At 29.9% G+C, this 25418-nt stretch overlaps 1 protein-coding gene across 10 annotated transcripts in view; it reads left to right on the forward strand.

Annotated features, from left to right (window-relative positions):
- The window catches only part of Syt7 (Synaptotagmin 7), a 278766-nt gene that overhangs the window by 223472 nt on the left and 29876 nt on the right, over positions 1–25418 (forward strand). For all 10 annotated transcript variants that reach the window (XM_064358269.1, XM_064358268.1, XM_064358264.1 and 7 more), the window contains 2 exons: positions 10292–10432; positions 19157–19414. In XM_064358269.1, the coding sequence (XP_064214339.1) occupies positions 10292–10432; positions 19157–19414 (399 nt within the window). The remainder of the gene's footprint in view (positions 1–10291; positions 10433–19156; positions 19415–25418) is intronic.

Raw genomic sequence — 25418 nt, forward strand, 5'->3', positions numbered from 1 at the left:
CTTCTCCTTTGCTTTCTCTTCATTATCAATTCCCCACTGTAGTGGTTCGGGTAATTTTTTAAATTTAGATAATCCCACACGACACAAGATATCTTTTACAGCATTCGCTGTATTGGTCGTACATTTCATATTAATAATTCTTCCGAAATTACTAGCCGTTAATCTATTATTTCTTTCTTTATCCCACTGCTCATTATTACGTTGACCAATTGTTAACAAAGGAATTTTTAAAATATCGCAAGCAGCCAAATCATTCAAGAACTCATTATTTTGTCACATGTTTCTGTTGGCATGTCTATTATGTCATTAGTCGCACCATAACCCGAATCTGCACTTTGAATACGAATTTTTCTTTTATTTAATTTTGTAGCTTGAAGTTCTTTGGTTTTTAATAAGCGATTTGAAAATTTTGTGGTGTAAATGCCACTATTCCCTGATATTTTCTCCATAATTTTAAATACAAATTTGTTTTTGTTATTTACATTTACGACTGCCGCAAAGTATCTTCCACACGACCACAATTTGCGGGTTTGTTATATTTTTACAAAAAAATATGCATACTTAATATAACTCATTTTGATTAAAAGTTTTTTCGCAAAAGTTAGCTTTCGCAAAAAAATTGGAAATGTAGATAAATATTGCTGATTTTTGTAATGACATTTTACTTTACAAGTTATTTATTTTTACAAAAAAAAATTCAAAGGAATTGAAGTTTGTTATTTAATGTTAATTAATTTTTTCTATCCTTTAGTCGGATCTTTATCTTTTAGTTCTTGTCTTACTTCACATTTACCCGTGTGACTCGTTTCCATGAGCGAATGAGTTTTAGTTTAATTTTAAAATTAACGTGGACAGAAAGTAATTTGACAGTGTGCTAAAATTCAAAGTTGTAGTTAAAGGTTTCGTTGTGTTATCAACGAAAAAACAAATTAATGTATAAGTGACCCATTTTGTTATTTTATAACATTCCGGGCCCTGTTTTGTTTGAAAGAGTTAGAGGACTAATTTTTTAGAGTTTTAGTGTTAGTTTTTACAGTTTCATTATTAAATTTTTTTATATATACAAGTATGTGTTTAATTCTAATAATACGAGTGTCAAAACACAAGCTTAAAGTTCGAGGGCTGTTGTTATGCAACGAGCGTATGCGAGACACCTAAAAATTTTAAACGTTTTCGTATGAGTGTTATTCAAATATTTTGTTGTTGCAACATTTTAATTTAAAACACTTTGCTATGGAAAGCGTGTTTTAAAATAGTGAAAATATTAATTTATAACATGTTGCTGTGGTAAGCGTGTTCTAAAATAGTGTTTATAATCTAGGATTCAGAAATTAAAAAGCAAGCTCAAAATGTTACCAACAAAAAATTGTTATTTATACCTTATTTCAAATCATTTTGACAAAATTAACTCCTTGTTTTTTTAACTTTTATGCTTTTTTAGCAGTTTATTGGATGGTACACTTTAGGATAACAGCTGGTACAATTTAAGCAACTGGTTGCTGAAACTGTTCCACCTGTAAGCCCTTTCAATGTTTTTTTTGTAAAAATCGTTCCTTAAAAATAATGAAAAAAATAAATAATGTGTCAAATACATATATTAACCTATCACAACACATTTTTTTATTGATTTATGTCAAGTACTTTATTTAGCATATACCAAAAAACTAAATGTGAAGCAATATAGGCTACGTTCCCTATTTTTCTTTTTGGATGTTATTTTTTTGAGGTCGATTTTATCAATAAATACTAAAGTCGACATTTCATTTAACGTTCTCTGAAATGATTGATTGATTGCGAATTTTTTGTTTGAAATAATTGCTAAAATTAGGACAAACGGCAAATAAAACAATTTTCAAGTGCGTCGTTTTAACACTTTAGGAGATGGTCAAAAAAAATTTTTTTTAGTTTATTTGCAAATTTAATTTTTTCGACTATTTTTTGGTTTATTGTTAATAATTTTTGAAATTATTAGATACGTTCCTGCATTAAGAACGTGATAACAAAACGCAAAAATGTTGTTGTGTTTTATTTGTGTTATATTTGTGTTTTAAATGTTATTTTTGTATTTTAACCCAATTAAATGATTCTTCATCTCGGTTTATCTAGGTAAAACATTGAAAAACATGTTTGAAATTAAAAAAAAATTAGAAATATCTCTTTTTTGACCAAATTTTGACATTTTGCTGCTTATTCTTGATGAAATTTTTCGAGGGAAGGAACTTAATGTGTAAATAACTCCGACAATTTATTTTGGGCTAATTTTGTTTATTCTTCGGTATGGTGCGAATGAAACATTGCAGATATTTCCATTTCAGGCTGAAAAACGTGTAATTTAATAATTTTCGGTTTGTTTTAGAGATATCTCTAAATTTAGGTTTTAAACAGAACATAATTTTCAACCAATTGTTGCAATTTTTTGGCTCATTTTGACGAAATTTTTGTCAAAAACTAGCTAAATTAACTTCAATTTATATTTATTGTGTTCTTCACAATAAATCAGTCTCGACCAAAAAATTACAAGATATCATCAGTTTCGATCAAATTTGGTGCTTTTTATCCAACTTTTGAAAGAACTATACAGTCCGCCTTTAACTAAACTTTGTGAAACAATGACGTATCCAACTGATAAACGTGCGCAAAAAAGTTAAAAATTAGATAATTTTCTATTTAAATTCATGATTTTTCGTTCCTTTTGAGCGAAATCTTGAAAAAAGCACTGAAATTTCAGCTCTAAAACGTGCCTAAATGCCTAAGAAAGGCGGAAGTAACATAATTTTTTATCAAAATTTATTGTTGGAAAAAGTTTTTGTACAATAAATGTATCTCTGGTTCAAAGATGGTTGAAGTAATTTATTTTTGGCCAACTTATTTTAGTCAAAAATATTTTTTTCAACTCAAAAACGTGTTTAAAGATTCAAAAAATTCACACAATTTTCGGACTAAGTTTGTGAAATTTCGTTTTCTTTTTAATAAAATTTTGAGAGATAGGTAATTAATTCCTTGTCAGTAAAGTGGTATTCAAACATACGGAAAAAAAGGAATTTTTATTCTATTTCTCACAAAAAACTACTTCAAACACGTAGGTATTTACTTGTTTGAAAAATATAGAAATAAATCATTTTTCCACTAATACTAATAACTAATAGTGGGGTCATACCATTTAAAATTTTTGAGGGTTTTTTGTATTGGTTAATGTCCTGTTTAAGAATTTTCAATTTTTTTTTTATTTTTTGGAGGTAAACGAGTGGCTCGATTTAAAAAAATCACCCTGTATATACGGCTTGATCTGTTGATTGTCGTTTTTTGTGGTCGGATTCATGTTCTAACTGTGTTATATGGAAGTCGGAAAGTAAAGGCTTTGTGGGGGTAAATAGCCGGAGGCTCGCAGGACTTTACTTTCAGGCAATGAGACCCTGCATGAAAAGGGGGAGAAAAGCGGGATTTTGTTATAGGAAAAGACAAAAGAAGCATTTTTTGAGTTTTGTTTTTAGAAAACAGACACTGAAAATGTGGTAATCATTGTGAATACGTCGAAAAAAATTGCTGAAATAACAGTTAATAACACTTATTTTTGACACTTTGTTCAAGTCTACGTAACAAAATTTTGCACAATTTTTTGCGTAAAATAAAATTTAAAATATATTACAATACATTAAATAATACATTGAAAATGTATTTCAGAAAGAGTTACTTTATAATTTATTTTCTCTGAATTAATACAAAAACTACAATTCCCTGTTTATGCGTTTAAGTTAAAGTTTATTACATTTGTACAAAATAGTTAGAAATCCGGATTGTTTTGCAGAAAACAAGCGTTGGAGCTTTATGCATTATTCGAAATGTTTATGATTCAGAAAAGAACGTCATATGTAAACAAAATGCCTGAAGCACTTTGAATTTGTTGAAATAAATCTAAAATCCTGGGTAGTTGTCATGAAAACAATCGTAAAACTTAGTTTCTAGAAAACTGTTCGCCAAAGTAAAACAGTTAAACCAAAATCAACACTGGTTTAGAAAAGTCCAGTGTTTCTGGCTTATATTTAAGCAAAACTTTCTAAACAGTTTATATTTATTTCAGCAACTTATTTCAGCACAGTTAAAAAAATTAAAAATCTGGTCGATTCAGTGTCAGCTTGTGCGAAGTTTTGGAATTTTGCTTCACTTTATTTACAAAAATTGATATTTTGACCTTTGGAAATAATAATGTAGACATTCAGCTTATTGTGTCACTTTTCATGCTCTGTAAAGGTCAACAAATTGGCCTGTTTTTCCCTCTAATGAATCTCCTTGATTAACAAATTAATTTAAAATAGAGCTGAAATAAATTCAGCGAGTTGATTAGGAAAGTTGTTGCAGTTTTAATTCGTAAACTAGCAAATGGAATTGAACCACAATTCAACTAAGCTTGTTTTAATTAAAAACTGCCTGAATCAATAATTAAGACGCAATTTAAAATCCCGTTTTTTCCCCGTCGATGTGGTCATGGTTGTTCGATGTAACTACTATACAGGGTGGTCACTGAAATGGGCGTGCTCGATTGCACCTACACTGTCAAAGATATAGAAATAAGCACTGCAAATGGGAAGTCAAAGTTCTCGTTCCAAAATTGTTTTGTTTTATACAGGTGTTCCATTTTTGCAGTGCAACCTTTAACTTGGTTTTTTAAATGGTACCTCCTGTATATTTGTACATATTTAAATGTGCATTTTTTAAGCTTTATAATACAGTTTAAATTTTGCAATTTGCTTTAACCGTTCAGAAGTTATTTAATTTTTGGATAATTTAGTGCGTCTGCAGGCACATAATTAAAAAATCGCAGTGCGCTTGGTTTTTGAGATATTGAGTGGGGATTTTGTCTGTGTGTAAACAACTGTCGGGGGTATCTTTCAGCGACAAAACTGTCCATTTGCATTGTAACATTACCATGCTGTGACACATTCATTTTGGTAAACTTTGAAGGACCATAACTTATTTTTTTTAATAGCACCCTCTGTATTTTATTACTGAGTATTATTTAGCATCTCATTTTACATCTTCTTCATCTCTTAATTTTTTCCAAAAGTTGATAGTTCCGGAGATAACTCGATTTTTCTGAAAAATGCACATAAAATTCCTTGGATACGAACATAGTGTGCCATGTAAAACAATACATTCTGACATAACATCAAACTGCCGTTTTTTCTACGTGACGTTTTGATTTTGTAACAATTTTGTAACTGCAAGTAATATGTTATAACTGTTTATTTGTTGTACCTTAATTTTTTTATTTCTCTATTGTAAATTTCTGTCATTTTTATTTAATAATTTCTTGTCAAAATTTTATTAAAATTTATGTCTAGATGAGATTTTTAGGTATGCATTTTACGCGAAAAATTTATTTTCACAATAAAATCAAAACGTGACGTACTGTAAATACCATTTTGACAGTATTATGTCAAAATGAATTGTTTTTCATAGCACGCTACATTAGTATTCAAGAGATTTGTGTGCATTTTTCAGAAAAACTGAATTGTCTCCTCAACTATCAACTTCTGGAAAAAAACTAAAGAGCTGAATAATACTTAGCAATAAAATACAGGTGGCTATGTAAAAAAATCAAGTTATAGTTCTTCAAAATTTACCAAAATGAATGTGTCACAGCATGCTAACGCTGCAATGTAAATGTATGGTTTTATCACCAAAAGATACCTCAGACATTTGTTTACCTAAGGATAAAGTCCCAACTTGATATACCAAAAACCAAGGGTACTGCGATTTTTTAATATGTGCCTGCAGACGCACAAAATTGTAGAAAAAATTAAATAACTTCTGAACGGTTAAAGTAAATTGCAAAAACTAAACTGATTTATAAAGCCCAAAAAATGTAAATTTAAACTTGTACAAATATACAGGGGGTGCCATTAAAAAAACTAAGTTAAAGGCTGCACAGTAAAATTGAAACACCCTGTATAGGGCAAAATAATTTTAGGACGTACACTTTGACTTCCCATTTGCTGTGCCATTTTATTTATTTCGGTATTTTTGACAGTGACGGTGCAATTGGGCACGCCCATATCAATGACTCACCCTGTATAAACATTTCGCCCTGTTTTTAAAGTATTACTCAGCCGCGAGAGGCCAATCTCTCCCTCAACTTTTCTAATTAAAAACTTAAGCGTGTGATAGACAACGTCCATTCTCGTCTCCGATGCGCAAATCGTTTTTTTTTGTGCTGTATTATTATTAAAACGTGATTTAAGCTGGGTTGGTCGGCGACATTGGAAACAATACGAAAGACAGATCAAAGAGACGAAAGTGGAACACTAACAGGACGCTGAAATTGCAAGCACACAGTCAGTAAACACAAAGAGACGGCTTGCGGCTGTTATCAATTAAAGCTTCACATTGACAATGATATTCGGTCTAAATATATACATGAGGCGAGCTGTGCATTAATGTGCGGGAATTTTCTAAAAGTCGCTGGCTGTTTGCAGAGATAATTCCGAAAGTAGTTTCATTTTCTCAATTTTTTTAAATAAAAACACGAATTGTGCTTATTTGGAATTTTAATCAATACGTCCGACAAAAGTGAATTATTCATGTCATAAATGGGCCGTTGTGTTTATTTTGTCAGAACTGACAAAATAATTGATTGACAATAACATACAAATCTGCTTATTCAATCAAATGAGGGAAACCCGATTTATTTGACAATGAACTAATCTTATTTTTCCAAATTAGGGCGCAAAATCGATGAAATGCAAATATTTCGATTGGCTCAAAAGCCTGCCTTAATTAACTTAAGTGGAGTTTTTTAACAAACACGCAATTTCGCCGTTACTCACTTTTGTCAATTATTGCATATTTTTAAAAAAAATTCAACCAGTTTTCAGTCTCTAAAGAGTCGTAAACCGGTCTCAAAGGCCCACATGTCCTGTCCATTTTTAAATTATTTGATTTGGAACAATAGAAAATTGCGGTTCATTGTTTCATGAATTTAAGCCAAAAAACTCGGAATTTTAATAAATGTTTTACCCAGAATTCAACGGGACTGTAATTTTTACTACATAGTTACTTGAATCATAAATTATGGAATTTTGAAAGGAAAACAGACATTAGTGCTTTTGTCTGAGCTACGGAGTACTATAAGTTAGGAGACGTTGGATTTTCTGTACCCAAAGAAATAGTACGGCAGAATAAAAATGAGGGCGCTTAAAGCGGTATATTGTCTTGTTTTAAATTCATGTAAATCCAGCCAATTTGCTAATTATTTGGAAAAAAATGCAGAAATGTGCAGACAGAAAAACTGACGTCATAAGAAACATGAGAAAAAATTATTTCAAATGTAAAATTTGCGCTTCGTCCCTTATTTTTCAAGACGCTGCGAATACGGTTAAAGATACAAGAAAAATGTTAGAACGAAAGTTGTAGAGAATTAAATTACCTTTAAAAAAGTCCGCGAGGCCATATCTCTATCGTCAACAGTTTAGGCCCCAAAGACGTTCAAAAACGCTCAAGCGACTGATTCGTTTCATTTTACCGGTGCTCAAGTAACGGAAAGTTAATTTCTACCTAAACTGTAGATGATAGAAATATGGTATCACGGACTTTTTTATAGGAAATTTAATTTTCTACAACTATGTTCCTTACACTTTTCTTGTATCTTCAACCGTATTTCCAGCGTTTTGATAAATATGCGACGATGCACAAAGAATTATCACTTAGAATTATTAATTGGCGTTCCACCTTATATTTTTGCAAACGCTACGAATACGGTTAAAGATACAAAAAAAGTGTAAAGAACAAAGTTGTAGAGAATTAAATTTTCTACAAAAAAGTCCGCGACACCATATTTCTATCTCCAACGGTTTAGGTATAAATTAACTTTCCAATACTTAACCTCCGGCAAAATGAAGCAAATCCGTCGCTTGATCGTCTTTGAACGTCTTTGGGGCCTAAATGGTTAAAGATAAAGATATGGTCTCGTGGACTTTTTTGAAGGAAATTTAATTCTCTACAACTTTGTTTCTTACACTTTTTTTGTATCTTCAACTGTATTCCCAGCGTTTTGACAAATAGGTGACGGAGCGCAAAGAATTATCACTTAGAATTATCAATTTGCGTTCTACCTCATATTTTTGCTAACGCTGTGAATACGGTTGAAGATACAAAAAAAGTGTAAAGAACAAAGTTGTAGAGAATTAAATTTTCTACAAAAAAGTCCGCGACACCATATTTCTATCTCCAACGGTTTAGGTATAAATTAACTTTCCAATACTTAACCTCCGGCAAAATGAAGCAAATCCGTCGCTTGATCGTCTTTGAACGTCTTTGGCGCCTAAATGGTTAAAGATAAAGATATGGTCTCGTGGACTTTTTTGAAGGAAATTTAATTCTCTACAACTTTGTTCCTTACACTTTTTTTGTATCTTCAACTGTATTCCCAGCGTTTTGACAAATAGGTGACGGAGCGCAAAGAATTATCACTTAGAATTATCACTTTGCGTTCTACCTCATATTTTTGCTAACGCTGCGAATACGGTTGAAGATACAAAAAAAGTGTAAAGAACAAAGTTGTAGAGAATTAAATTTTCTACAAAAAAGTCCGCGACACCATATTTCTACCTCCAACGGTTTAGGTATAAATTAACTTTCCAATACTTGACCACCAGCAAAATAAAGCAAATCCGTCGCTTAATCGTCTTTGAACGACTTTGGGGCCTAAATGGTTGAAGATAAAGATATGGTCTCGCGGACTTTTTTGTAGGAAATTTAATTCTCTAGAACTTTCTTTTTAACAATTTTCTTGCATCTGTAACCGTATTCGCAGCGTTTTGAAAAATATGGGACAGTGTGCAAATGGGTAAAAGTTTGTAATTTTTTCAAATATAGTTTACGATAAAATTTTTGCTTTTAATTTTAATTTTAATGCTCTATCTGCTTGTATTTTTTTGTTTGTTATGTTTTAACCGTTAGACAAATACAAGCATTTGTTTAAATTTATTGCTCAGAACACTTAGACGGTACAAATGCGACCTCTGGCGACAATAACGTAACTATCGAGCTTGGGAACATTTTATTTGTACGTCGTTTCACTTCCTAATCTATAGATCTTCGTAGTCTTTTTTTTTTGAAAATTTTTTAAACTTCCGAAAAACCGTCAAACTTTAAACAGCTTGAAGTTGCACAATAATTACGTTTTATTTTTACTTAAGATGTTTCAAAGAGACCAGAGGAATCCGGGTTTTCACTGAAAAGTAGGTTTTAATTCTTAATTAGTTCTCAGTTCGTAAATCTAAACCAGCATCAAATTATTATTAAAATTTAAACCAGGAATTTTAATAAATATTCCGCCAAGTCTGTTTTAATCAAAATCGGTAGAACTTTGATCTTTAGAAGATATTTATACAATGCAAACCAAAATTTTCAATTTTCAATTTTCAACAGGAGAAAATTGTTAAAAGCCTTTGAGAAACTGAAGAAATCCGGTTGTTTATTTCACTTAAGTTTTTTTAGAATAAACCGGAGAATTCCGGGTTGTTTAAAAGAAAACGAGCTTATCTTGTTCCTTTGTTTGAAAATTTTTGTAATTACCGAAAGTTTCTTAATTGGCGTTTTTTTGTATTGATTTGTACTCGTATTTACTATATTTCTTGAAAGAAACTGTTATTTTATTCTAAAACTACGCCGTAAAATCCGGATTGTTTAAAGGGAAACAGTCGGTGTTTCTTGCTGCGCATTTTGAAATTTTCTTGAAAACTCCTGAAAAACTTCAATTGCTTATTCACAATTTAACCAGTTCGGAGTTCACAATGTTTGCTTTATTTTCGCCAAAGATGTTTGAGAGAAACTGGAGAAATCCGAGTCGTTCATTACTGGAGCTTATTTTGCGCCACTTTGTTCGAAATATATTTATGTTTATCCAGTTTCAATCTTGGTCAAATGATCGGTTATCATTTTCCAAAAGCTTAGACTTTTGAATAATCCGATTGCAAACAATGGAAAATTGCGGTTCATAGTTTTTGCGAGTCACTCAAGCGAAGCTTTTAATCCTTAATTAGAACCCAGTTTCGGCAAATTTAAGCCGGCATCATCAGTTCTAATTAAATTTTAAAGTTTAGTTGAGGAATTTTCATATTCCGCCAAGTCTGCTTTAAATAAAAATCAATAGAGCTCTGATGGTAATTTATGCCAACAGTAATTTAAAAAATGTGATTGATGTTTTATGGAGAATTGATAATAAACCGGAATTATCTCTGTTTAAACCTTTGACACGCCCCCCAAACGAACCCCCTACTAATTTTTCCTTCAGATGGCTTTCCTGCAAAACCGTTCGATCTCGCTGGTGGACATGTACATCGACAATTCTGAACCTTCGGAAAACGTCGGCCAGATACACTTCTCGCTCGAGTACGACTTCCAGAATACGACTCTCATCCTCAGGATAATCCAGGTCAGTTAAAGTTAATATTGAAATTTTTTAATTACGGACAATAGGACCAGACAAAAAAAATCTTGTTCAAACTTTTGTTGAATAGAGGTTCGGTCAGGAAGTGGCAAACTGTTGCGTGTAATGCGCTTCTTGCGTGCTACGAGGCTTTTTAACAGATAATGCATCGATTTGTCAAACTACTTCTAACAAAAACTCATTTTTCTCCTATTACTACAATGCTCATTTTGTATGAAATATTTATGATTTTTTGAAAGTTTTAAAAATGGTGAGTTCGTATTTTATTGGCAGAGAAAGCGTACATCTTTTTTTTTCTGTTTTTGAATTTTGAAAAAAAGGTTCGTAAGGTTAAATTTGTAGAAATTTAAATTTCACTAATTGGAAGATTAATTAATTCTGCATCCGTTTGTCGTTTGTATTAACATTCTGTATACTTATGCAAGTTTGAAAGTTTTCAAGTTATAATAACTTTTTGTTGACACTGAAAAATTCATTAACGAGAGTAAAATATGTAATTTCAAAGTTTTTCAAGCTTAATAAATTATTTTTTAATGGAAAGGATAATATAATTTTGAACAGAACTTGTCGTTTATTTAATAAAAAATATTTCTTTGGCAAACTATGCTTGTAAGAAATTTCCCGCAAAGTCAAAGGAACTGTATAATTTGAAAACTATCATACACAGGAATAGGGAATGCTAATACAGATCTATGCAAAAACCGGGGCATTCTATCTAAAAAATTGAGTTATGGGTATTTGAAATTTTCTAAACTTGACCTTAAAATGTTGGACTTTTCCAATTTTAAACACAACAAAAGAAAAATTTAAACATCCTCTGGTAAATACCCGAAAAATGATTTAAAGATCTTTTATAACGGCAGATTTACAATTTTTTGAAGTGAAAAATGTAAAACCAAAAATTTTCCAGAACTTTCAATAATTCTAACATAGGGTTTAGACGGGACACCCTGTATATTAAATCTTACTGTTAAAGTAGTTAATCAAAAAAAAGAATAAAATGTTAATAACGACATTTCATTCTCACTGTTATTGAAATAAACATCTGATTCATTTTATCCATTTTTATTTTTTGTGACCAACCTATTCTGTTTCCAAAAATTAAATAAAATTTAGATTGAATTATCTTTTTCCTCAAGTTTTGGTGATTTTTTGCTTTATCTCTAACAGCCATAACGTTGTAAAACGCTCAAGAAGGCAAAGTTAGTGCCATTTTCGACATAATTTAATGTTTTTTGGTCACATTTTGGAAAATTTTGAAAAAATATAGTATTTGTTTCAAAAATTTGCTAAGATGTTTGAAAAAGCCAAAAATAATGTTATTTTTGACCAAAATTGATGATTTTCAGTTTGCTATGCTCAAATATCCTGAATAAACAATGTATATAGCGTAAGTACCGTCTTTTTCTTCTAATTTTGATTGTTTTGTTATTTCTTTAAAAAAAACCGTCTTAAAACGCACATGAAAGCAAAAATAGTGCCCTAATTTAATAATTTTGCGGATTATTCGTAGTCTATGATTCAAAATTTTTTTAAAATGTTCGAAAAAGTTAAAAAAATAATGTTATAATTGACTTGAAATTCAACTTGCAACTTGGACTTCAACTTGAAGTTGAAGAAAACAGAAATAATGTCGTTTTCGACCTAAACTTGAGATTTTTTTCTTTCACATTTTACTGGTCGAGGCTCTTTTCTACTTTCTTTTTAATTTTTATTTTTTATTCTTCTCAAGTTTAGCGTAATTTCATTGTCTTTTGGACAGAACTCACTTTTTCCAATTTTTTACCTTATTTTTTTTACTTTGCTATTATGTATTTTATTTATTTGATGTTGTCACGGGAAAACGCAAATATTTAAACCATAGATAAGATTTTAAAAATAAATGGATCTATATTTTAATGAAGAAGAATTTAATTTTGGAATTATCGAACGTCTTTAGAATTGTTTCTGGAATAATAAAGAGGTGAGCTTTTTAAAATAAACATTGTAAAGTCGTGTATTAAAGTTTTTGTAAAATGTATCGTTTATTTTTGGTTTTCGACATCGACATCGTTTAAAAAAGGAGTTTTTAGAAAAATATAAAAATATGGATCACTTTGTTTTAAAATATTTGCACTATTCGTGGCTAAAATTTGTCTATAGACATGTACTATAAATAAATAAAAAGCTTTATTTTTTTGTTTTTGCCATATTTTAAAAAGGGCGTTTGTATTTTTTTGCTTTTTTTGGAAAATAAAAATAATTACTGTCTTTACCGAGTGCCCTACAAGGAAGTGTTAACCAAAGACCATAGATTAAGCATTAAAAATTATTTGATCCACTTTCAATTAGCACGAATGCAAATTCAAAAATGAGTGGCGTTAGCCACAACCAGGGTAATTTAGTTGGATAATGTTGACAACCTAGTTTTTTGACACTTATCTGAGAGAACTGTCAGTGTCAATCGGCACATGTTTCAAGTGCACAATTTAATCAAATTAATCAAATACGAACCTTTAAAGACCTTTGTACCACTCCTGATATGTGGCCCTTTCGAACACTTTTCGAGTAATATACAAATATAACTTCAAAAACCAATGCAAGTAAGTAATTTGAAATCTCATTATCCTTCGAACAATTTTCAAATTCCACATATTTGCCCCAAAAGCCCGTAGTTGCTAAGGAATTTATTGCAAAACGTCTTGGACACTTTCAGAATCCCTAGTAGCACAGTTTTACTCAGTTATCTTTCGGTTATATAACGTTATATAACCGCAATACACAAATCTAACCATTGGTTATGTTAGACTCAGTTTATATAACAGTTATATAACCATGGTTATGTTTAGCGTCTATAACCATGATTATATAACGATTAGATAACCGTTATGTTTCTTAAGCAATATGGCCCAAGCTAGATTTAGGTTATTTAGTGTTCTAACCATGGTTGTGTCTAGCGTACACAGCAAAGGTTATGTGACGGTTATATAACTGCTATGTATGTAATGCAATGTAGCGTATGCTAGATTCAGCTTATATATCGGTAAATAAAACAAAGTTTAAAAAACCCGACACACCAAACCTTTATTTAAAAACACAAACTGGATAGAAGCACTTATTTATTTATTCTAAATATTTAAAATTTTAATTTGTATTAAAATTTACTGAGTTTATTTTTAAATTTAAAAATTTAAATAAACTTTAGGCAAAAGTTATATAAGGGCAATATATAATGGTTAGATCACTAAGCATCACCGAAATATAAACGAAATGTAAAGGAAATTATATAACCGAAATATAACCGCGCGTAGATAACGGTTAGATAAAGTGGTTAGCTAACAGTTAGCTTATAAAAGCGTCACATTTGGGAATTGGCGGTTATATTGGAAGGTTCTATCTCGGTTTTAAAAGTGTGCTACTAGGGTTGGAACATCCCATTTGAAAAAAATAATTTTTGGGTACTTGAAGTTGTCCAAACTTAATCTTATTTTTTTGGGTTTATTAACTTTTTTTCCAATTTTAAGCACGCTGGAGAGCAGATATAGACTTTTTCTTTCAATTCTCCAAATATAATTTCGAAATCTCTAAAACTAAGCGAGTTACCGATTTTTAAAGTGACAAGTGCAAATCCAAAAATTTTCAAAAAATCTTAAATATCTCGAAAACGGTTAAACTTAGGTATAGGGAAAGCTGATAAAAACTTCCTTAAAATCACTCAACTAATCCAAAAACGCAGTGAAAAACATATCTTTCCATTTAAAATAAGAAAGTTGATAGCAACTTCCGGTATAACCGGAAGTGCCGCCTTCTTGGAAATATTTTCATTGTGTAGAACTTAACGGATCATGGCCGAGTACCAACTTTCGAATAAATTTCTTTATTAGAACTTTCAATACTTTTAATGTAGTGATTGGACGTAACAGGTTGTATACAGGGTGACCCAGCGGTGTGTAATCGGTCTATACCTTTTTTGCTATTTGAAATATTACCATTCTGTTTTTATTATCCGATAGAACGACTTAAAGTTCACAAACTAAAAATATTTTTATTATGCAAAGTGTGTTGTGTAGAGGATGGTGAACCAAAGTTATATTTTTTTAAATGGAACACCCTATATATTTTTGCATAATTAGATTCTACGAAAAAATAATGAAACTTTATATAAACTATTATGGGTCTATCTATTTTCGTTTCGTAATTATTCAACTTTTCGTTATAAAAAAGACCAATTTTTGAAAAATCATTGCAAAGCCGCTTATGAATATTTTCCGATAAATTTGCAACAGAAAAATTCAGAATACCTTGTAGTTTTAACTTTTAGTTAAAGCACGTAGATAATATACAGGGTGTGTCAAAACGCAAAAAGTTAAATAACTCATTTTTTCAAATGGAACAGCCTGTATTTTATTAAATATGTCGATATCATTTTTGATAAGCTTTCTAACGGTATAGGGCTTGCATAGCAAATTTAAAATGTTTTTCGAGATTTTTCAAAAAAATATATTTTAATACAAGACTATTTGTTAGCCTAGAATCTGATAAGTCAAATGGTAATTAATTTTTTGACATGTACTAATGTGACTAATTACACAAGTAATCTAATTATTATCTGTTACATAAATGAATTTCACTCATCAAGAATTATTAATAAAATAAATAAAAAATATATTTTTTATTTTTTTGGACACTTTAAGAAATATTGTAAATTTGCTATAAAAACCGTATATCAATAGAAAGCTTCTCAAAAATGCTGTTGATACGTGTAGAAATACATGGTGTTCCATTTAAAAAAATAAGTTATTCAACTTTTTGCGTTTTGGCACACCCTGTACATTATTTCCGTGTTACAAGTAAAAGTCGACTATTTCCTAAAACTGCAAGGTATTCTGAATTTTTCTGTTGCAAATTTGTCAAAAAATATTCATAGGCGACTTTGTAGCGATTTTTCAAAAATTGGTCTTTTCTATAACGAAAAGTTGAATAATTCCGAAACGAAAAAAAAATAGACCCATAATAGTTTACATAAAGTTACATTATTTTTTTGCGTAGAATCTAATCATGCAAAAATATATAGGCTGTACCATTTAAAAAATATAACTTTGGTTCCCCGTATACAACACCTTGTGGACAATAAAAATATTTTTAATTTATGGACTTTAAGTCGATCTATACGATAATAAAAACAGAATCGCAATATTTTAACTAATAAAAAAGTTATAGACCGATTACGCACCCATGGGTCACCCTGTATGTACCGGGTTCGTCAAGTTTTAGACTCAGGCACTTTACACCTCTTAGAAGCGAGAAAAAAAATATGAAAGAAATATATTCCCCTGCACTGATATCCAATCTCGCTAAGAAAAAAATATTTTTTTCTGTTGATTCATTTGTCCAATAAAAACGAAAAAAACCATTTGACCAAAAAATCACATTAGCTGTTTTTTACATCAATGGATCGGAAATACAAAATAAAATTATTCTGCAAAATTTTGACTTGAAAAAAATCGTTAGAATTGGATTAAAAGCCATTTTGATATTATTCATCGGAAATTTTAGTATAATTTATGAGGGACAAGATTGAGTAGTAATAAATCTTTGCTACAAAAGGATCCACTACCTACCCCAATAACAGTAATGACTGCAGAAATTTTACAACTAGCGGCACGGTCCCATCGGGCGGTTTTAAAGCCAGGACCGGAATAAGCACACTAAGTGTTCAAAATGTTTTTATTAAAAAATTACATCAGATGTTCAAATTGATGACTATTTTGGTCTAAGCACAAACAAATTTTTCGTTTACAATTCGCATGAACTCTTGCCGTAAGATTTAAAGATTAACATTCCATTTACAGTAAACAGTTAAAATAAATGGTAATCCGGGCCTGAAAAATTCTTACCAGTTGCCTCAACCTTCAGACCCAACAACGATCGCGTGCCAATTTTACGACAAATGTAATAAATTTTTGAAAACCACCACCCTGATGGAAACCTTTTGTGGAAGTGATTTATAATTTTACCAAAATTCATGGGAAAAAAGCTGCCCCAATATCAAAACAGAAATTAAAAATCAACGACACATTTTCTCAAAACATTAATTAGGCACTTCGATGCGCTGTCTCAAAATACACCTATGGACCAAAGATCGTTGACATTAGACTATAGTTAAGGCTCTAGACCCTCTGGGAGCTGGCGCATACGTTTTACGTGTAAACTGTTTTCACTGTTTTTAGCCGCAAATTTAGACTTGAAGAGTTTCTTGACATTTGCAGTGTTTCTTTATAAGTAAATGTAGGTCGAAGATTCATTTTTGATTGAAATAAATGCCTAGATATTTTTTTATTAAATAAAATGTCTGTTAATGAAGTTGATACGAATTTTTGATAACGGTGCATTGTATTGAGAATTTAAAAAAACCATTTTATAGGAAATTTAAAAATACAGACTTGAGATATTTTAAATTTTTGTTAACTGTTCTTAATTGTTAGATATAAAGCAAAAATTAAATTGTAAGTAGGCAACTTTTAATGCATCCTTCTTCGAATGCGTAGCTAGCTGGAAGATGATTTATGACGGGTTTAGGACCCACCGCTGGAGGTAACCACCATTGGGGTGACCCACAAGATAATAATTTTATTGCATTTGTTCAAGACAGAGAAATGTATCGGCACAAATAGGAATTTTAGCGATTTCTCTAATAGTGGTATAAAATTAAAGCACATGATTTCGGAATTAATTTTTTTAACAAAATAATTAGGTACCTATAGATTTGCATTACGTTTTTTTTGTACACACTGCTATCAACGTATCTTATGAGATTTTGAAATACGAGTAATCACGCTCGCTATTTTTTTGAATACTTTTAACAATAAAATTATTCCTGTTTTAAAAAAAATATAAAAAAAGATGATTAAAACTTTGGTTGTACTTAGCTTCGTTCTGCACAGGTTTTGTGATAGAACTACTGAGCTCCCTCACCACGACAAGGTGTCAACCCACTGAGGAAGTTTTTTTTACTTTTATTGTTCAAATTAAAAATTATAATTATTATTAAAATGCTTATCATCATATTATGTATTTATGTAAAAATCTCTAAAACTAAACTTGAAATATTATTTACAAATCCTTTTTTATTATGCTGCGTAATGGTAAATTGCGACTATGTCTTGAATCAATTATTTCTGGTAACATGGCATTCATATAAAAATTTTCAAGACAATCTATCATTCTTCCGTTCCAATATTTACTATCGTCTTTCTCAATAATACAATATTTTAAATTTGTAGAGGTGTACACTATTAAATAACAAGTTTGGCGATTAGTAATGTGGAGCTGACCTTGTACTTGATACATGTAATTATCTTTTTCTTTTAAAACTATTTTACTATCATCTTGAGAATCTATTTCTAAGTATTTAATCAATTTTTGTTCTATGGCAGTTTTAATATTTGTGTTTCTTGCGCTAAATGGACATTTAATTTCAACAATAGCATTTGAACCCACTAACCCATCTGGTGTTGCACCTAAAAATTTTTTTTCTTTATCAACAAAAAAGCCGCATGAATCTACCTTTATACCTGTGATCTGTTCAAACTTCTCCTTTGCTTTCTCTTCATTATCAATTCCCCACTGTAGTGGTTCGGGTAATTTTTTAAATTTAGATAATCCCACACGATACAAGATATCTTTTACAGCATTCGCTGTATTGGTCGTACATTTCATATTAATAATTCTTTCGAAATTACTAGCCGTTAATCTATTATTTCTTTCTTTATCCCACTGCTCATTATTACTATAATTATTACTGGGTATAGTTACAATAAATTTTTACAACAATGTATTTTTCAGAATTTATTACCTGGATAAAATTATCAGACGAAAAAGCGGGTTTAAAGAAGTTTTCATCATTTTAATGAGATATTCCTAGTAACTTTTTTAAAGTTAAACTGTTTTCTGAAAGAACAATAATGTTTCACCAATTAATTTTTTTATTTTATATTTTTTCAATGCAAGTGATCCAATTAGAAATGCACATGACACATAATATAGCGAACAGATTTCGGTTAATTAAAACATAAAACCCAATAAATAAATGGTGTAATGGTGTATTATTTTTTACAAAACTATGCTAGTATTTTATTATTCTTTAGTATCAAATTTTTTTAACAAAATAAAAAACGTATTTTTCACTGTATGTTGCTTGAATCTCTGAAATAAGAGAAACTATCGTGGGCGATAGTGGAATTCAGTTTGTTTACATTATTTGCATTTTATGAGAAGGGACAAGACACCCCGAGGCGAAGGTCGGATACCTAGCCGATGATTGACAGCTGTCACTGAAAACAGGTCTAAAAAAAGTATGCAACTTGTAGTACACCAATTCTCAACAATCGCTTCGGTACCCTGAAACCTTAACTAAGCGAAAGTGAAAAAACACACCATACAAGTAATCATTTTAAAAATTGGTCAAATCGTTCTTGTATACAATAAAATCACATACGATTTTTTTAGAATGTTAGATAAATTACAAAGAGGTGAAAAGTGCCTGAGTGTAAAACTTGGCAAACCCGTTATATTGATTTTTTTTATTTTTTGTGTCTATAAATTCGCCTTTATTCACTTATGTCCCCAATGAGGGCTGTTTAGCCCGAGGTGTCGAAGGTCGCCTGTGGTCCGCTCCGTTGATCCGCGTCGTTTGTGATTTAATTTGACGGCGACCTTGTCCTTTCACAGGGCAAGGACTTACCCGCCAAGGATTTATCCGGAACCAGCGATCCCTACGTTCGCGTGACGCTCCTCCCGGACAAGAAGCACCGTTTAGAGACGAAGATCAAAAGACGCACACTCAACCCACGCTGGAACGAAACGTTCTATTTCGAAGGATTCCCCATCCAGAAGTTGCAGTCGAGAGTGTTGCATTTGCACGTCTTCGATTACGACCGCTTCTCGAGGGATGATTCCATCGGAGAGGTGTTTCTGCCCCTTTGTCAGGTCAGTAGTTTTTAACTTACACACACACACACACACACACACGAGAGAGTTTATAATAGAAATGTGACCCCGTTTTCGAGCTTGGCTACGTCCGAAAAATATTGACAAAGTTTGTTTGTTCATTGTTGATTCGTTGGTTTGAAACTTTATTGGATTCGAACGACTAATGAAAACATTAAAAAAAATTTTTCAGAAAATAGCTTTTATATAAAAGGTGCACTAAAAAGTAAAAAATAATGTTATTCTATCAGAGGAAAATATTTTTGCTTACAAATTACGATTATAAAATTTATAAAAGATTAAGAAACAGTGCTCAATTTAACAAATTAATTCTGTAATGCCGTATGACCGTTCCCAAAGCTTTTATAAATTTTTAAATCCTAATTTGTTGGTAAAAGTATTCTCCTTTGATAAAAAAAACATTAATTTTTACTTTTTAGTGTATTTTTTAAATAATTTTTTTTTCTAAAAAAACATTTTTTTTTATTGCTTTTTAGTCTTTACTTATTCTAAACGTCTTTTTCTCTGAGATTTAGTTTTTTTATTTTGCTGATTTGTGCAAATTTGTATAGTGATATGTGAAAGAAAACAGCTGTTAGCATTAAAAGCACATCCTAACCTCTGTTCTGTGTCTATCTCTATAGTCCAAGATAAATGAATTTAAAAAAATAACGACATTTGTTTGTAACGAAACGTAATAAAAATAATTTCCCAATGACCAACATACCGTTAATGTTGGTATAAGTTACGGTATGTACACATCAAAAACCCATTTGTAACCATAACCTAAAATTTCAAAACCTCATTAAACCCCATTAGGGGGTATTTAACCACATAAGATTGCATTGTCACGCAGATTACGTAAGTATGCAAAATTTCAATTCATTGGGACAACTGGAACTTTTTCAAATTTGACTTCAAAAATATGAAAACAGACAGACAGACAACAAAGCAAGTTAAATAAAAGCTTTAAAAAAACATATCGTTCCTACTTCACACCTAGTTATTTCAATCAATTTTTCCTAATTTGAGTTAGAAATTTAATTATTTCATTTTCTACAATTTCTTTTTTCTAAAATTTTTCTTGTATCTTTAACCATATTTACAACGTCAGTGAGTTAAATAAAAACTTCTAACAAAGAGCATGATTTATTTCTCTATTCACTGTTTTTTGAGACATCAAATTATGATCAATATCTTAAAAACAGTTAAAAATCGAGTTCTTTAGACACCTCTCTTTGTTAACAGAAAGAAGTTAACTAAATGTATTAACCAAAAATGTGTCATACTTCGAATCATATCTTAAAAAATACTGTTCGTAGATGAAAAATGTAAACAGATTTTGAAACTTTGAATTATCTTGTATATGAATAGCTTAAACTTTAGTTGTTAGGCCTTTTAACTTTAATAAAGAAAAACAAGTGGAGTATATCTTCTCCAATTCAAAAAAAAATGCATTTGTCGGAATATTTTTAATTCTCAAACAGTTTTTTGTATGAAGAGCTAAAATGTATTTTTTTTATCTTTGCACTTGTCCGAAAAAACTAATTAAATAAATTTCTTGAAGGACACTGAATTTTTTTAATTAATAGTCATGTAGTACGAAAAACTCTTAATAACTTCTCATGGATAAATATACTTCAAATTTTTTTTGTGAGACACAACTATATTTTTCAGTTGCTTCTTCTTCATCATACCGTTAGTAGCTGACAGTTATGTCATTTTTTGTTTTTGATCCATTTTTTGCGTTAAATATTGTCTGTTTCTTAAGAAAATACTTTATACTGTTTTATAACTTTCTTTAGTCTTTTTCAATCTTTCTCACTCTGTCAATCTCCCCTTTTTACTTCAAAAGTAGTAGATATTTTTTATACTTTTTTATTATTCATTCATATTTTTTCTATTTCAACTACTACTTCATCGAATTTTATTTTTCTTCTGAAATTGTTTTTTAGCTTTTCTTTTTTAACGAATCCGCTAATAAAGAGAAACTTATTTTAATCCGTAAATTTGTCATCGTTTCTTGTCTTTATTACAGTTTTTTTATACCGGTACCGTCGTTTGATACCGTCTTTTTCGTATAATAATAATACTTTTTCTAATATTTTTTTATACTTTATTATTACCTATTTGAGCTAGTCTCTTCTTTTTTTTCTATATGTCTTATATTTTTTCTTCTTTTGATTTATTTTCCAAAAATATGATCTTTTTATTATTGTTTTAATCAAATTGTCACGCGGATTACGTAAGTATGCAAAATTTCAATTCGTTGGGACAACGGAAACCCTTTCAACTTTGGCTCCAAAAATATGAAACAGACAGACAGACAACAGAGTGAGTTAAATAAAAACGTTTAATCAAAAGCACTGATTTATTTTTCTATTCACTGTTTTTTGAGATATCAAATTATGATCAGTATCCTAAAAACTGTTAAAAATCGTGTTCTTTAGATACCTCTTTGTCAAAAGAAAAAAGTTAACTAAATGCATTAACTAAAAATGTGTCATACTTTAAATCATATCTTTCGAAATATATTTCGAAACTTTGAATTATCTTGTATATGAATAGCTTAAACTTTAGTTGTTAGGCTTTTTAACTTTAATAAAGAAAAACAAGTGGAGTATATCTTCTCCAATTCGAAAAAAAAATGCATTTGTCGGAATATTTTTAATTCTCAAACAGTTTTTTGTATGAAGAGCTAAAATGTATTTTTTTTATTTTTGCACTTGTCCGAAAAAACTAATTAAATAAATTTCTTGAAGGACACTGAATTTTTTTAATTAATAGTCATGTAGTACGAAAAACTCTTAATAACTTCTCATGGATAAATATACTTCAAATTTTTTTTGTGAGACACAACTATATTTTTCAGTTGCTTTTTCTTCATCACACCGTTAGTAGCTGACAGTTATGTCATTTTTTGTTGTTGATCCATTTTTTGCGTTAAATATTGTCTGTTTCTTAAGAAAATACTTTATACTGTTTTATAACTTTCTTTAGTCTTTTTCAATCTTTCTCACTCTGTCAATCTCCCCTTTTTACTTCAAAAGTAGTAGATGTTTTTTATACTTTTTTATTATTCATTCATATTTTTTCTATTTCAACTACTACTTCATCGAATTTTATTTTTCTTCTGAAATTGTTTTTTAGCTTTTCTTTTTTAACGAATCCGCTAATAAAGAGAAACTTATTTTAATCCATAAATTTGTCATCGTTTCTTGTCTTTATTACAGTTTTTTTATACCGGTACCGTCGTTTGATACCGTCTTTTTCGTATGATAATAATACTTTTTCTAATATTTTTTTATACTTTATTATTACCTACTTGAGCTAGTCTCTTTTTTTTTCTATGTGTCTTATATTTTTTCTTCTTTTGATTTATTTTCCAAAAATATGATCTTTTTATTATTGTTTTAATCAAATTGTCACGCGGATTACGTAAGTATGCAAAATTTCAATTCGTTGGGACAACGGAAACCCTTTCAACTTTGGCTCCAAAAATATGAAACAGACAGACAGACAACAGAGTGAGTTAAATAAAAACGTTTAATAAAAAGCACTGATTTATTTTTCTATTCACTGTTTTTTGAGATATCAAATTATGATCAATATCCTAAAAACTGTTAAAAATCGTGTTCTTTAGACACCTCTCTTTGTCAAAAGAAAAAAGTTAACTAAATGCATTAACTAAAAATGTGTCATACTTTAAATCATATCTTAAAATATAACGTTCGTAGATGAAAATTGTAAATATATTTCGAAACTTTGAATTATCTTGTATATGGATAGCTTAAACTTTAGTTGTTAGGCTTTTTAACTTTAATAAAGAAAAACAAGTGGAGTATATCTTCTCCAATTCAAAAAAAAAATGCATTTGTCGGAATATTTCTAATTCTTAAACAGTTTTTTGTATGAAGAGCTAAAATTATTTTTTTTTATCATTGCATTTGTCCGAAAAAAACTAATTAAATAAATTTCTTAAAGTACACTGAATTTTTTTAATCAATAGCTATGAAGTACGAAAAACTCTTAATTGAAACTTCTCATGGACAAATATACTTCAAAGTTTTTTTGTGAAACACTAGTATATTTTTCAGTTGCTTTTTTTTCATCATACCGTTAGTAGTTGACAGTTATGTTATTTTTTTATTTTTGATCCATTTTTCTTCTGAAATTATTTTTTAGCGTTTCTTTTTTTAACGAATCCGCTAATTAAGAGAAACTTATTTTAATCCGTAAATTTGTCATCGTTTCTTGTCTTTATTACAGTTTTTTTATACCGATACCGTCGTTTGATTCCGTAATAATACTTTTACAAATATTTTTTTGTTTTCTTCACTTTTATATACTTTATTATTACCTATTTGATCTAGTCTCATCAAAAATATGAAACAGACAGACAGACAACAAAGCAGGTTAAATAAGAGCTTTTAAAAACTAAACCTCAATTAGTGAAATGGAAGCACCAGATTGACGCGTTTAATAAAGCCGTGTTGGTTTGGTTAATTTACAAAGCGATGGCATTCCGATAATTTATCGATGTTTGTGTTTAATATTTTTCGAATTTTATCGCGGAACAAATTTCCTGAAAGCAATTTAAAAAACATTCAAATGTATTGTGTGTGCGAGAAGCGGGACATTAATCATTTCAAGTCGAAGGAAGGATATTGCAACAAATTTAACTATTGAGACCGGAAGGGAATGATAAAGTGTTTATGCAATCTATTGATTTGTTTTTTTACAGTCTCGTTGAGTTCGTTAGGCTTAATTATTCTAAAATTGCGTTGAGATTCATAATAAATAAATATTGTTTTATGGCTGTGTTTTCGTATGAATTTTCCAGCTTTGGTCGAGTTGAAGAGATAAAAATGCGAATTATTTGTTCGGTTTTTCCGATTTTTTGTCAGTTATTGTTTGTGTTTGATGGTTTAATAAATCAATGAAAATATGGAATTTGAGATGTTTCGCTCTTTTCAAGTAAATCTGCTAATGTGTGTGCCAACGTTAATTAACTGGAAAGAATTTTTTGTTTGAGTTCTTGAACAAATTAATACAATTTCTTTGTTTTGAGTAATTTATTTAGTACATAATCAAGTGAATAAAATCGATTGCGCGTCCATTTCTTCAAGTTAAATTTTAAATGTTACGTTATTGTTCTTCTTGCCCTTGAGATCCACCAGCGGTCGAAGCGGTCATGATAAGGCTTGCCAACATAAGGGCAGCAAAAGTGGCAACCTTATAAAACAAAAAAATGGAAAGAAATAAAGTCTTTAAAACATCGAAACAAAGCAAGTGTTTTAAAGACCAGTTATCCCCGAATACTTAGATTTTTATTGGTACACTTTGAAATTATAAATACTGATATTAATATTATAAAAATTGTAATTTATTGTCATTGTGATAAAAAATTATTAAAAAGTTGCGATTTATGTTCACGTTTTTTGGTTGTTGATATTGCCATGGTCATTTTAAAAAACGCGCGTTTTTGAATGTTTTTGAAGTTTTTCGAAAAATAGATTACCAATAAAAAAAAAGTTTAAACCTACTTTTAAATATTTAAACATTGCCGTAGTGACTCCAAAATGAAACTGTCTAGTCCGATTCTCGACGGCGTTTTATACCAAAAAGATTTGCATTTTGGGTGTTAAGAATGAAATGTGCCCTTATTGCAACTTTTGTTTAAATTTTAGCATAAATGTATGAGTCATAAATTATTTTATATATGGGCTTACTTTAAAACATATCTATTTTGTGGAGTTGTTTTACCATAATGAAGAAAATAAAATCATCGAAAGAAGATTTTTTGTCTTATTTTTTTTCAAGTTTGTCCGCAATCATAGTTAGAAAATGGCATTTTTATGAGATATTGCTTAGAAATTCGCGTCATTTTATATTTTTTACGCTGATTTTAATGGCACCGCATTTTTTGCTAGTTCTATTAGTTTAGATTTTTTGGGAAGGTTCGAATTTATATTTTTGAACTAAATTTTGAGAGTTTGTGAAC

Source organism: Tribolium castaneum, chromosome 8, assembly GCF_031307605.1.
Source record: "Tribolium castaneum strain GA2 chromosome 8, icTriCast1.1, whole genome shotgun sequence".
Lineage (NCBI taxonomy): Eukaryota > Metazoa > Arthropoda > Insecta > Coleoptera > Tenebrionidae > Tribolium > Tribolium castaneum.